Here is a 14,084-nt window from a genome sequence, read left to right as displayed (position 1 = left end):
AGCACACTTTCTCTTACAGATACTGCTGCAAAGGATTACTCTTTACAGGACTCTTTACATGTATGCACAGATCTCCTGCACGCAGCCACAGGGCATTCGAGGCTAGGCATGTGTACTTTCCAACTTGTTAGCTGTAACGGTACTGCTCTGGAGGAAGAAAAGCGTTTCCATTTTCCTTACCTTGCATGGAGTACTGCTGCACTGCTGATATTAGCAAGCTGTAAGGAAGAAGCAGCAGCACCACTTGAGGCTGGGCATCTCTGCCATGCTTACTGCATCCGTCATTTCTCTTCTGCCCAGTTAAGCATCTGGATTTGCCAATGGCTATGTCTCCATTTTGTTCTGAATACTAGTTGAACAAAGTATTATACACAGACTCTCCTACTTTATGTCTTTGGCATTTATTTCATCATGCAGAAGTTTGTACTTTTAATGTGGAGAAATTCATGTTTTGCTCGTTTTCTTGCTCATGAAATGACTTTCTATCTCTAGGTCTAAATATTCCCCGATCTTTTCTTCTCAGAGCTGTAAAAGTCAAGCCACCCCACTGTTCTGTCATGTCCCATCTCATCCTTGTGTTCCCTACCACTGCAGCCCTAGACCACAAGGGACAGAAAAAAAAAAATTCTTTTGTTGACTATCTTACAGACGTTGATGCAGGTACTATTACCAGTTTGTAAATAAAACAACTGAAGCGTACAGAGACTCTAAGTAAGTCACTCAAAACATGCAAAGTGACAGAGAGGTCTGGGACAACGGGAAAATGGTGAGGATGGGGCCAAGGGGAGAAAAGCAAACAGAACCAGCATATGATGAACGCTGAATCCCAGTGTAAGATGCTGACTACAACACTGTTTCCATAAACACAAAAACGTATTTTACTATCCTAAAACATTCATATTAGAATCTTAGGAATCAATGTGAAAATATTAAATTCCTTCTGAAACACATAGAATATGATCTGGCATTATATGCTTATATTTCACATTGAAATCAAATTCTCAAAATATTCTGTAGACTAGAGTGACAGAGTACTATGTAGAGATAATTCCTATTAACCAAGCAAGAAGGGACTAGAAACCTAAGGTTTAAAATTCTCAGGTTTCAGGATGTTAGAAATTTAGTGCTGAGTGTATACATAAGGAATTACTATCACCTCCATAAAGGGATTCCTATGAATTCCTAGAATTATTTACTATAATCTAAAATACCAAAAGTCTCAATATACAAGTGACAAAGGATTTAAATGTCAAAAGAATGAGGCTGAGGGGAAGCATGAGACATGGACCACAGTGAGCAAGGTTACTCTGAGACAGCACCAGAGCTTCCGCCAACTCCTGAAGATTGTGACTGCATTACAAGCACCTTCCACCTCTCCTGTAATGGTTTCCCTGGATTGTACAGCCTATTGAGCCATGTGTGGCCAGCCTCTCAACAACCTGGGTTATTATTCCCCAATCTAATTCTATTGATTAAATATGTTCTTTGACCTTTCCAACGTGCACATCCTTCTGTTTTGTTTTATAGCCCACTGGATCATCTATGACCACAGGTTTGGAACACAATGGGCACACAAGTGAAGACAATGACCGTCTATCTCCAAAAACCCGTCAGTAGCCAAGAGTTCACCAGGAAGAGAGAACCTCATGAGCCCCTCCCTAATCCATAACTGACTCCAACTTACTTCTTAACAAAATCAATGTCCTTGGACACCATTCAAAGCCTTTCTTCTGGGCATCACAAATACATAGTTCCTGGCTGACATCCTCAATTGACTTTGAATAAAGTCTCTTTGCTTTTCTCCTCACATTGGATTTCTTTCAACATGCCTTTATGTTGACAAAATAAAAATACTTAAGGATAACTTGTAATATTGAGATACTAAAAACAGAAAGTCACCTACAATATACAGTACATTTATATGTGGAAAACTAGTCATATAAAATAAAGTGACAGAAGTTATTACTAATAAAGCATAATTTTATCATGCTAAATGAAAATAAAATATTATGAATACCTAACTTCATCTCTTTCCATACAAATTTAGAGAGATGATGAGGAAGAGAAACATAATAAAAAAAGCTAATCGCATCTATTCTTGGGGTAGGAAAGTTGTAGGTCTTTTTTTTCTTTTCTTTACTGACTACAGGTTTTCTGTAAGGTGTAAGGCCTAAAGATGTAAATACTATTGGCTATGCATCCCACATAATGTCTGTCGCTACTACTCACCTAGCTGTTTGAATACAAAACATGGTCACAAAGGTGTGACTGGGCCAACACAGCTTTGTTCAAAGGGCTGGCAGGTAGGGTAGGTCTCGCCGACTCTCGTCCGAGTGTGACACCAGAACAGTCACACAGACTCGGAATTTCGGACCGCTCTTTTTACTTGAAATTCGAGTGAGTGTCTGTCTTAGTGAACCCCTGTGCATACAACACTAAGGAAGAAAGGTTAACCCGGAGGGATGACTGAAAGCAGGTTGTGCAGAAGCCAAAGGTAAACGACAGTGACAGCAGGCAGGTCCCAAAGAGGGACAGCTGCCTCCTTGGGTTTCTGTGAAGGCTAATTTTCTGGGCTTTTAATAGAACAGAGGAGCTGGACATGAAGTTTGCTGGTTATAACGAAGACATACAGATTAAAGGACAATGGCTCCATCCTCTCTACCAGAACAGTTCATGAAGAATAAGGTAGCTCTCACTCTATCAGAGAAACTTCTCTATGTACAGGTGCAGACCATTACAGAAAACAATTCCTACACAAAACCACAGCTCTCATCATAAAGGGAATTAAAGATAGTTGACTATGGAAACATTTTTTGAGTGACTAAGGCCTGGGAACATAGATTTAGATTACCCCAAATTCTCTGTTCCAATATGGAAGAAGTTTCACAGTTTTACAGAACAAAGAAAGTCATAGTAAGGCAAGATAAAACTAAATAGGGGGTACATCAGATTGACAACAGCAAGATGGTTGGGAAGCTTTTCTATAGGATGAAGATGCTACTCGATGACATTCTTAGCTTTTGGGTGGTTGAAGTTAGTGTTCTGCTCAGCTAACAGATTCCAAAGCATTTTTTATTTATTAGTTACAAGATGTTCAAGGGCAAGGAATAGTTCTGGAGGATTAGAACTAGCCCAAGATAAGGTGATGCCTCTGGACATGGAATATTCCAGTCTTTCCAGAGCACTGTAGTGATAATCAACCAATCAGTCTCTGCAGGCACAGCTTCTTTCTGTCAGTTCTCATACAACCACAGCTGGTCCAAAAGCAGAGAACAACTGATAGTGGGGAGACCAGCCCCAGGGGATACATCCACAACAGCAGTACTGCTCCTAAGGCTCCAGGAACATCACAGAGGACGTGCTGGAAAGGCTGTTCAGAGCCGGAGAACCAGGAAGTCTGCTGAGACTTTGTCTCCTAGACACGACAGGGAGGCTACACTCATGACACCTCAACAACATGGCTGCCATAAAAGACCTAAGATGTTCACCAACAGACATGCTAACATGGAAGGGGGACTCTCACAGGGCTCCGACCCTAGACAAACAACTATAAACAACTGAGGACAGTTGAGATATGGAGAATTAGTTTTCTGCAGGGATGAGTTCCTAATTGTGTTATCCAGCACTAAGCAACACTACAAGGATACACAGAAAAGCACGCGCGCGCGCGCGTGCGCACACACACACACACATACTCAGGCGCTCATGCATATAGGAGGAATGTAATAAAGCAATATATATGTGCACACATACACAGGCAGCAAGTATCTAGTGAGTACTTTCACGCTCCCTCCCCCATCTGTAGAAATTCTTTCTACACCCAGAAGTCCAGTGGAGGTTGGTTCAGCTTCTCTAGGCCGGCTGTTGCTGCTCCTGCTGCTGCTCTCACGTGGAGTGATCACAGCACATGCAACACTGCACTATACTGCAAGACATTCTAGCTGTGAACAGTGAATACAGTTATTTCAGTAGGTGAAGACAGAACTGAGTAAGAACTTAACTAGAATAAATTTTTCTAGGAGGAATGTAATAAAGCAAATGTTAGTTATGCTGGGTGTTTCAGACATACAGCCAATAAATGCTGTATAGTCCTTTTTGTATAATCTTCTCCAAAACACTGCAGAGAACTCTTTTCCCTCTTCCTTCCCTATGCGTTAACAAAGCACTAGTGATATGAAGAACTGTGCAGCGACAGTCAATACAAATCTTTAACAAACGACACTGGACTCAGTCTGCTTTCTCTGGGCTTTCAACCAGGCTTCGTATAAAACAACCTTATCTAATGATGGGTTTTCCATAAAAGAAAGACACTCAGCATATTTTACAGTAATTTGTATAAGTCAAAAAATATCAGTAGACTATTAGTGGGAGAAATTAAAATGAGGACAATTTCAAGATAGCTCTTAAACTTCACTAGCAACAAGTGCAAGCTAACATTTAAGGTAGTATACTCCCCTTCCCCCTTTTAAACAGTTTTCTCTGAAGTAGGAATACACAGGACTAAGAACGAAAGAATTTCTGTGAGAATAAAGGGAATGGGGACTTTTGTTTTATGTATTATAAATTAAATCTATATGGAAGACGTCACATAGCTTGTGAAATGTCTTTCTATCCTAAATCTCAGTTTGATGTCAATGAAGCAGGAAATGAAACCTTGGAGAATTCCTGGATACGGTGAAGGAAGATCTCCTAGTAGCTTCTCAGCTAGGTATTCCTCAGGGTCAAGAGATGTGCTACTTAGATGAAAGCATGCTGTAAACATGCTGGACCACACAGGGGAAAAAAAAAACCAAGAAAGGAAGAAAGTACAATCTGTAAATAAACAATTACCAGTAATCAATACCCGGGACCTCCTTCCACTTCCTTCAAACCGCATGCCTTGTACTTCATGAACACACGGAACTAATTAAAATATAAACTGACAGCAAATATCTCATTGCTTTTATTTTTAAATGAAGAGTTGGTCCGATCAACATATTCACAACTATTTTACTTTCTCACCTAAGGCCACTCTGGTAAACAGCAATTTTTTGCTTTTGAAATTATACATTACTAAGTCAATGAATGCAGTAAGATGAAATTACATGCCATTCAATGTATAGATCCAACTGTGTCATCAACAAGGAAGAATAACATGACACAAACAGATGCAGAAGATGGTCAACATGGTTTGGTGAATTTCAGAAACACAGCGTTTCACTTCTCTGGAATAATAAACTAGACATTTAAAAACTCTTTTCGAACTTGTTCTCAAAGTTCAGGCCTATAAACAGTGTCTTTTTAAAAACTAACCTGTAAGTGAACAATTGGAAGCGTTCCATCTCACCCTAGAAGAATGAAATTATTTCAGCATTTTCCAGTACAGACTTTATGACTATAACAATACCAAGGGCTGTATTTTCCTAATCATCTATTCCTTTGTCATTTAGAGCAATAAAATGCATCTCTGTATTCAATTTGTGACTAGTAAAATTCTAAGGGGAAAAATAAAATAGAGATTAAACTCGTGGGTTTTTGAAACCTATGCTTTATGGGTGCTATTTCATCTAGTCCACACAAAAGAAAGTAATATACATTTGTGTATATATATATATATATATATATATATATATATATATATACACACACACACACACACACACACATATATATATCAGACACACATTTTGCCCTTTTAGTAAGCTCCCATTAGAGAAAAATTATACACAGAGAGAGAAAGACACAGAGACAGAGAGAGACAGAGAGACAGAGACAGAGAGACAGAGAGAGAGAGAGCACACAACACCTAGGCAGAGATAATCAATGAATAGTAAAATCAATACTTTGAAATTTAATAACCAGTAAGAAAGAGAAATTTATAATCTACAAATGATTCAGCATAATAGAAAATATAGTGTTCCAGGAAGTAATTACATGGAATTAGAAAAATTAGGTTTAAGTTTAATATGTTTTAAAAGCCTTGATATTTACTACCACAAAAATAGCAATCTGTTATCATGCATCTCTTCTTTACCTTTTCCAGAACCTCATATTTTAAAGGATACTCAGTACCAGAATGATGTGTGACTCTGCCACAAACTGGGCCTGGCTGCTCCCATGGATATAGCTCTGTAAATGAAGAAAATAAAAAAATCACAAATGGGGAAAAGTAATTGGTTCACAATTCTGTGAGGCATATAACCCATACAGTAATCTACCAATTAAGCTCCTACTTATAATTCTTTTGAATAACTTAGTTATCTGGGAATAGATGACAGAGTTTAGATGATGTTACTATAAACTGTAGAAAACAACTGGATAGCAAGTCATCTCACACATATAAACTTTACTTCTTGATAACATTACACACACACCAACACATGAAGCAGTGACTTTAGCCGAGTTCCTTGTAAAGACACTGGACAGAGTAATATAACAAGCAAGCAAGCAAGTTTACTGTTTTTAAATTGGCCTGCACAATGTCCAGCCGTTCTCTGCCACATCACCAACATTTGGAGTAAGGAGTTAGCCTTAGAAAGGAACACATGTCACTAACCCTGAAGCACTCTGTTATGATCCCTTATGAAGGTCACTGGTTTCTGAAGTTGCGTTATTATTTTTAATATTTTCGTCAGCACTAATACAACAGATTTCATTCTGACCTTCTCATGCATATGCTGCTGTACTCTCTTCTAACAAGCCATCCCAAATACCTTCCCTGTTCTCTCCACCCCCTATTGCTAGTGCCCCCAAACAGTTAGTTCCCTTTTCTGGGTAGTTGCTTTAAATAATAGTTCTTGCCTTGTTTTTTCATGTTGGAGAAAAAAAATACAGCATCTTGTAATACAAATAAGCATTCTAATTTTTTATATCATATATAGCACACAATTATGTTATTTGAGTTCCAAGAGGTCCTGCAATTTTTTTGGTTCAATTTTGTTTTGTGACAACAAACAGCAGAATTCTGTGTTTTAATGAGAATCACACTTAACAAGGGACCAGATTATTCCTGGTGCTATCCTTGGACAAGTTACAAAATAAATTCAGTATTCTCCCATGAGTAAAATCAGGAATTTTTATTAGATACTTCCTAGGTCTTTTGACATAAAGCCTACATGCTGTCATCAGTGTTGTTTTTGGTACTTTATTCTAATTTCTCCAGTATTTTATTTTTTACTGTTGCTGTGTGTATGTGCGTGCACACACAATGTGTTGGGGAGGGACCACGTGTCAGGGCACACTTGTGCAAGTCAGAGGACAACTCTGTGGAGTCAGTTCTTTCTTTCCATCTTTGCCTGGAGTCCAGGATTCAAACTCAGATCACCAGGCATGCTCTGCAAAAGCGCTTACTTGCTGAGCCATCTTGTCTACCCCATATTTTCAAGTAGTCTATTTTTTGAAATTCTTCTCTCATATATTACATCCCAACTTCAGTTTCCTGTCCCTCCACTCCTCCCAGTCTCCCTATCCTCCCCTCTCCTACACATCCACCCCCCATTTCCCTCCAGAAAAGAGCAGTATCTCCTGATCTAAAGTATCTGTTCCTACCTCTCATTCTAAGCACTTCATAACAGAACTGCCTCATTTGTAGACGGGTTGTTGTGTGCAGATGTATTCTTTAAGCACAGTCTCAGGAAAGTCCTAATATTAGTCACTTCTAATTCATTCATAAGATGACCTCTAAAATCCTGTCATTTATATTCTTTTCTGACTCTATTTAATATTCTTATGTGGAAACTACTATAACTTAGACAAACATTATCTACCTGCTAATCATATAAAACTAATCCTCACAAATATGTGACACTGGCAAAATTATTTAAAAAACAAAACAAAACAACAATCCAAACAAATACTACAAATTGTAGTAGTCAGACATCAAGTCTGACTAGAGCTAAGATTCAAAGAACCAACAAAGAGTAAGTTTTTATTCTTTTATTAATTTAATCATAAAGATAATAAGAATTATATCCATAATAGCATAGTAACAGCTACTATTTATGGACTACTCATTCTGTCTAAGGCATTTAAGAATTCTACCTGAAGCTTGCAGAGGAATTTTAACAGCCCTATAATGTACCATGACTTATTACAGCCATTTTATACATTTTATAGAAATCTCCAGGTTTTCACAAGCTTTGGGAGTTGAACTTTGGTCTTTGTGATTCAAAAGTTGGGCTTTTATTCTACTGCAGTACACTGTCATTTGCTGCATGTGTGATAAAATGTATAATTTCCTACTTTAATCTTTTAACAACCAAATAAAATAGTTATTACCTGTCATCTCCCTACGATAAAATGGAACTTAGAAACTTAATTCTTTGCTCAAAATTGTACAATTAGTAATTATCTTCATTATATCAACGAAGTTTAATTTTTTAAAAATTAATCCTTACTTGGCAATCAGATAAGCAATTGTTGAAACATAAAGAAATTAAAGTCAGTATTTATATAACTGCCTAAAATAACTGAATGTATCAGTTTAGTACAATATGCCCCAACTTATGTAACAATTGCAAGGCACCATGTCTATTTTAGAATAAAATGAGAAATTCAGGCATTTTTTAAGTGAGAGATTTCAAAACTCTCCTTGTTCTAAGCAACAGAATCTTCTCCAATAAAGTTTCTGTTAGGGTCACTGAGGAGTTCTCACTGAGGAGAAATGACCCCATGGTCACTTCTAAAACTTACATCACGTAACCCCTCTCCATCTGATCACCCTGTCCTCTCTAGTGACTGTCTCCACTCATTTCTAGGTTGCCACTGTTGATTCTGCTCCTCCACTGGATCCTCTTCCATGAAGATTATGGCAGCCTCCGATTTCCAGTACTCAGTTACCTCCAAACTCTGGGTGTCTCAGAGATCCAGAGGCTTGGCCCCCGCTTTCCAGTACTCAGTTACCTCCAAACTCTGGGTGTCTCAGAGATTCAGAGGCTTGGCCCCCGCTTTCCAGTACTCAGTTACCTCCAAACTCTGGGTGTCTCAGAGATCCAGAGGCTTGACCCCTGCTTTCCAGTACTCAGTTACCTCCAAACTCTGGGTGTCTCAGAGATCCAGAGGCTTGGGCCCTGCTTTCCAGTTCTCAGTTACCTCCAAACTCTGGGTGTCTCAGAGATCAATAGGCTTTGACCCCTGCTTTCAAGTACTCAGTTACCTCCAAACTGTGTGTCTCTGAGATCCACAGGCTTGGGCCCCTAGTACTCAGTTACCTCCAAACTCTAGGTGTCTCAGATCCAGAGGCGTGGGCCTTTCTTCTGTACTCCCAAGGCATTTTTACCCAACCTAAGTACTTCAGTTATTAAATCTGTACACATGGCTCTCACATTTGCTTGCAGACCGGTAAGATATCTATCTAATTCCACTTCTACCAATTGCTATTAATAGATCCCACCTGGAGATCTGAAACTTACAAAGGACTAAACAAACTTTTGTTTCACTTTCCTTTCTACTACAGAATTTGCGATTTCTCTCATCTCAGGAATAGCAACTTGATTTATCCAGTTGTTTAGGCTAAACCCTGAAATCATCTTTGCATCCTTCCCCTGACTTCTCTTCTCTCTTTCCATACATCCCACCATTCAGAAAACACCATGGGCTCTACTTTTACATCATTCCCAATCCAGCATTGTCAGCACTTACAGGAGAACCTGCAAAGGTGCCTACGGAAGAGAGCCTAAGATTTACTGTCAGCTTACTGCAAGGACACCTTCATTTCTTTGCCGTACCCCATCAGTCAAGTTGCCAGTCAAATTAATCCTGTTTAAAGCATGCCAGATCCTATCATTACCTTGCTCAGAATCCTTCAATGCTTTCCAAAATGTATGCAGGAAATCTTACCACAGAATGTACTGTTTCCAGTCACAATAAAAAGACTTGTGTACTTAACTCCAATTTGCATGCACAACTGTAATGGATGGAAGGAAGGAAGGAAGGAAGGAAAAACCAAACAGGTATACTTGGACATTAGAGTTATGGATTCATAATGGATATGTAGCATCTGAGGCCTTCAGAGAGTATTCTGAATCTGCAACTATCTATGTACCTTACCATAAACATGTCAACTAAACTCAATTATCTCAACTTTAGGAAGAGAAAAGGAGAATGAATATTCCTTAATAGATTAAATATAAGGATAATAAATACAAAAATGTTCTATTAAGTTATTAGTATAGTGTCTATCTCTCTAGAGCAAATAAGAATAATCAAGAATGCACCACTAAAATAGCTTCTAATTTACAAACACTAAAGAAACATGTTTAAGTACTTATGAGTGACAAATTCATTGTATTTTTCACAAGTGAAAGTAGTGGGTTGAACTGATAATATTAAAAGGTGATAAAAGTATCACTACAGGCTTTCACTTTTGTTGTCTTTTTGTTGTTGTTTGTTGTTGTTAAAGAAGGAGTGATTATGTAGCCCAGGTTGGCCTTGAACTCCTGGCAAGTGTTAGGATTATAGAAATAAGACAAGATGCCTGCCTGGCTTTCTTTTCTTTCTTTTTTTTTTTTTTTAATTTTTATTTTGCAATACAATTCAGTTCTACATATCAGCCACAGATTCCCTTGTTCTCCCCCCCTCCCGCCCCCCTCACCTTCCCCCAGCCCACCCCCCATTCCCACCTCCTCCAGGTCAAAGCCTCCCCAGAGGACTGAGATCTACCTGGTAGACTCAGTCCAGGTAGGTCCAGTCCCCTCCTCCCAGGCCGAGCCAAGCGATCCTGCATAGGCCCCAGGTTTCAAACAGCCAACTCATGCAATGAGCACAGGACCCGGTCCCACTGCCTGGATGCCTCCCAAACAGATCAAGCCAATCAACTGTCTCACCCATTCGGAGGGCCTGATCCAGTTGGTGACCCCTCAGCCATTGGTTCATAGTTCATGTGTTTCCATTCGTTTGGCTATTTGTCCCTGTGCTTTATCCAACCTTGGTCTCAACAATTCTCGCTCATATAAACCCTCCTCATTCTCGCTAATTGGACTCCCAGAGATCCACCCGGGGCCTAGCCATGGATTTCTGCATCCAGATCCCTCAGTAGTTGGATGGGGTTTCTAGCACGACAATTAGGGTGTTTGGCCATCCCATCACCAGGGTAGGTCAGTTCGGGCTGTATCTCAACCATTGCCAGCAGTCTGTTGTGGGGGTATCTTTGTGGATTTCTGTGGGCCTCTCTAGCACTTTGCTTCTTCCTATTCTCATGTGGTCTTCATTTACCATGGTCTCCTATTCCTTGTTCTCCCTCTCTGTTGTTGATCCAGCTGGGATCTCCCGCTCCCCCAAGCTCTCTTTCCCTCGGCCCTCGCCCTTCACTACCCCCACTCATGTTCAGGCTGTTCATGTAGATCTCTTCCATTTCTCTGTCATTGGGCGATCCCCGTGTCTTTCTTAGGGTCCTGTTTTCCAGGTAGCCTCCCTGGTGATGTGAGTAGCAGTCCAGTCATCCTTGTTCCACATCTAGTATCCTCCTATGAGTGAGTACATACCATGTTTGTCTTTCTGAGTCTGGGTTACCTCATTCAAGATGATTTTTTCTAGATCTATCCATTTGTCTGCAAGATCAACTCAAAAAAAAAAAAAAAAAAAAACAGTAGCCATCCTATATACAATGGACAAAGCTGAGAAGGAAATCAGAGATATATCACCCTTTACAATAGCCACAAATGATATAAAATACCTCGGGGTAACACTAACCAAGCAAGTGAAGGACCTATATGACAAGAACTTTAAGTCCCTGAAAAAAAGAAATTGAAAAAGATGTCAGAAAATGGAAAGATCTCCCATGCCCATGGATAGGCAGGACTAACATAGTAAAAATGGCAATCTTACCAAAAGCAATCTACAGATTCAATGCAATCCCCATCAAAATACCAACACAATTCTTCACAGACCTGGAAAGAATAATACTCAACTTCATATGGAAAAACAAAAAACCCAGGAGAGCCAAAAGAATCCTGTACAATAACACAACCTCTGGAGGCATCACGATCCCTGACTTCAAGCTCTACTATAGAGCTACAGTAATAAAAACAGCTTGGTACTGGCATAAAAACCGACATGTGAACCAATGGAATCTAATTGAAGACCCTGACATTAATCCGCACACCTATGAACGTATAATTTTTGACAAAGAAGCCAAAAGTGCACAATGGAAAAAAGAAAGCATCTTCAACAAATGGTGCTGGCATAACTGGATATCAACATGTAGAAGGCTGCAAATAGATCCATATCTATCACCGTGCACAAAACTTAAGTCCAAGTGGATCAAGGACCTCAACATAAATCCAACTACTCTGAACCTGCTAGAAGAGAAAGTAGGAAGCAGTCTTGAATGCATTGGCATAGGAGATCACTTCCTAAATAGAACACCAGTAGCACAGACACTGAGAGAAACAATCAATCAATGGGACCTCTTGAAACTGAGAAGCTTTTGTAGAGCAAAGGATACAGTCAACAAGGCAAAGCGACAGCCTACAGAATGGGAAAAGATCTTCACCAACCCCACATCTGACAGAGGACTGATATCCAGAATATATAAGGAACTCAAGAAATTAGACATCAAAATGCCCAACAGTCCAATTAAGAAATGGGCTGTCTGGCTTTCTTTTTTTTTTTTTTTTTTTTTGTTTTTCGAGACAGGGTTTCTCTGTGTAGCTTTGCGCCTTTCCTGGATCTCACTCTGTAGACCAGGCTGGCCTCGAACTCACAAAGATCCGCCTGGCTCTGCCTCCCGAGTGCTGGGATTAAAGGCGTGCGCCACCACCGCCCGGCATGCCTGGCTTTCTTATTCTTTTGTTTTCTCCGAGACAGGGTTTCTCTGTGTACCATCCCTGGGTTGTTTTTATTCTTCAAAATTACTCTGAGACCAGAAACAACATAAAACTTTAGGATTTAATTACCTAGCATTAATTTGATTTTTACTGAGCAATGAATGATCATCAGGCATTGATTTAGGCTCTTAAATTCATACATTCAACTCTAAGAACATGGCTAGTAAAGTCCAACAGTGAGAGTAGTGGTACACTGAAAACCACAAGGCAAACAAAGGGACAGTAAAGACAAATATGAATTCTACTGCTCTCTAGAAACTCCAACTCATGTCCTTTGTTTATAGATGTCTTCCATTATGCTTCAATTGTGATTAAACTAGGACACACGGATTTAAGCTAGTTCTAAAGATTTGTGTTTAATTGGTGCATGCACTTTCAAACTCTTTGAAAGAAAGACTACCAATCATGATTCTTTTAAAGCTAAAGCAAGGTATCATCTACATAATTTTCCTCATTTTGAGGAGAGAAGTATCAAAAGCTAATGGTAATTGACTCCAAAATGTATAGTTAACTTATGTTTATAGTGGCACTGAATGTGAAAGGCAGTTCAAGAAAAAACTACTATCTTTGCCATTACACATATCCATTTTACCAGGCAGACATTTGCCAAAACATTAGGAATGTTGCTCACTCACTGAGTGTACTGAATACTTCACAGAACGTGTAACATAAAATTAAAAGAACAGTTCATACAGATCATCCACCATAGTCATATTATAGTGGTCCTACTCTTATTTAGAATAAAAATTCATCAGCATTAAGTTTGCACAGCAAAACATAAAAAGACATGGGACTATACTATTTTCTTAATTTGAAATCAGTTTTTCTATTTTAGTCATAGGATGCAAATGGAAACTATTGTCCACTGGCTTATGTATATTATTAGACATATAAAAGCAGACTATGTCTTGGTTTAACTCTTTTTACCATGGAAAAACATATCCTTTTAAGTTTACTCAAGCCTCCTATACGAAGTTGATATCACCTGTGTAATAAAATATAAGGATTTAACTACTGTCTTAGGAACCTCAACAGAATCTGCTTTAGTTAAACAGGTTTTGGAAAATGTTGAAAATTACCCTTAAGAAGAATGACAAAATCTAAGTGGAAAAAATTACAGGCCAACATCTATTTCTTTTCCTAATTTTTTTTACTAGAAAAAAAAGGTTTAATCCAATATCTAGATATATGACTTTTATTTTCTTCATTTGTATACATGTGCTTTATTTTTAAAGACACATTTAAAATATCAAGGTTACACAAATCCCCATGGCTATAATC

At 38.9% G+C, this 14,084-nt stretch overlaps 1 protein-coding gene across 2 annotated transcripts in view; it reads right to left on the bottom strand.

Moving 5' to 3' along the window:
• The window catches only part of Tusc3 (tumor suppressor candidate 3), a 172,818-nt gene that overhangs the window by 17,189 nt on the left and 141,545 nt on the right, over positions 1 to 14,084 (bottom strand). For both annotated transcript variants that reach the window (XM_052752062.1, XM_052752063.1), the window contains one exon: positions 6,045 to 6,108. In XM_052752062.1, coding sequence (XP_052608022.1) covers positions 6,045 to 6,108 — 64 coding nt within the window. The remainder of the gene's footprint in view (positions 1 to 6,044; positions 6,109 to 14,084) is intronic.

Source organism: Peromyscus californicus, unplaced genomic scaffold, assembly GCF_007827085.1.
Source record: "Peromyscus californicus insignis strain IS unplaced genomic scaffold, ASM782708v3 Scaffold_23__1_contigs__length_62951481, whole genome shotgun sequence".
In the NCBI taxonomy this organism is placed as follows: Eukaryota; Metazoa; Chordata; class Mammalia; order Rodentia; family Cricetidae; genus Peromyscus; species Peromyscus californicus.
The sequence above is the reverse complement of the archived record's forward strand: the minus strand, read 5'-3'. Positions and strand labels throughout refer to the sequence as shown.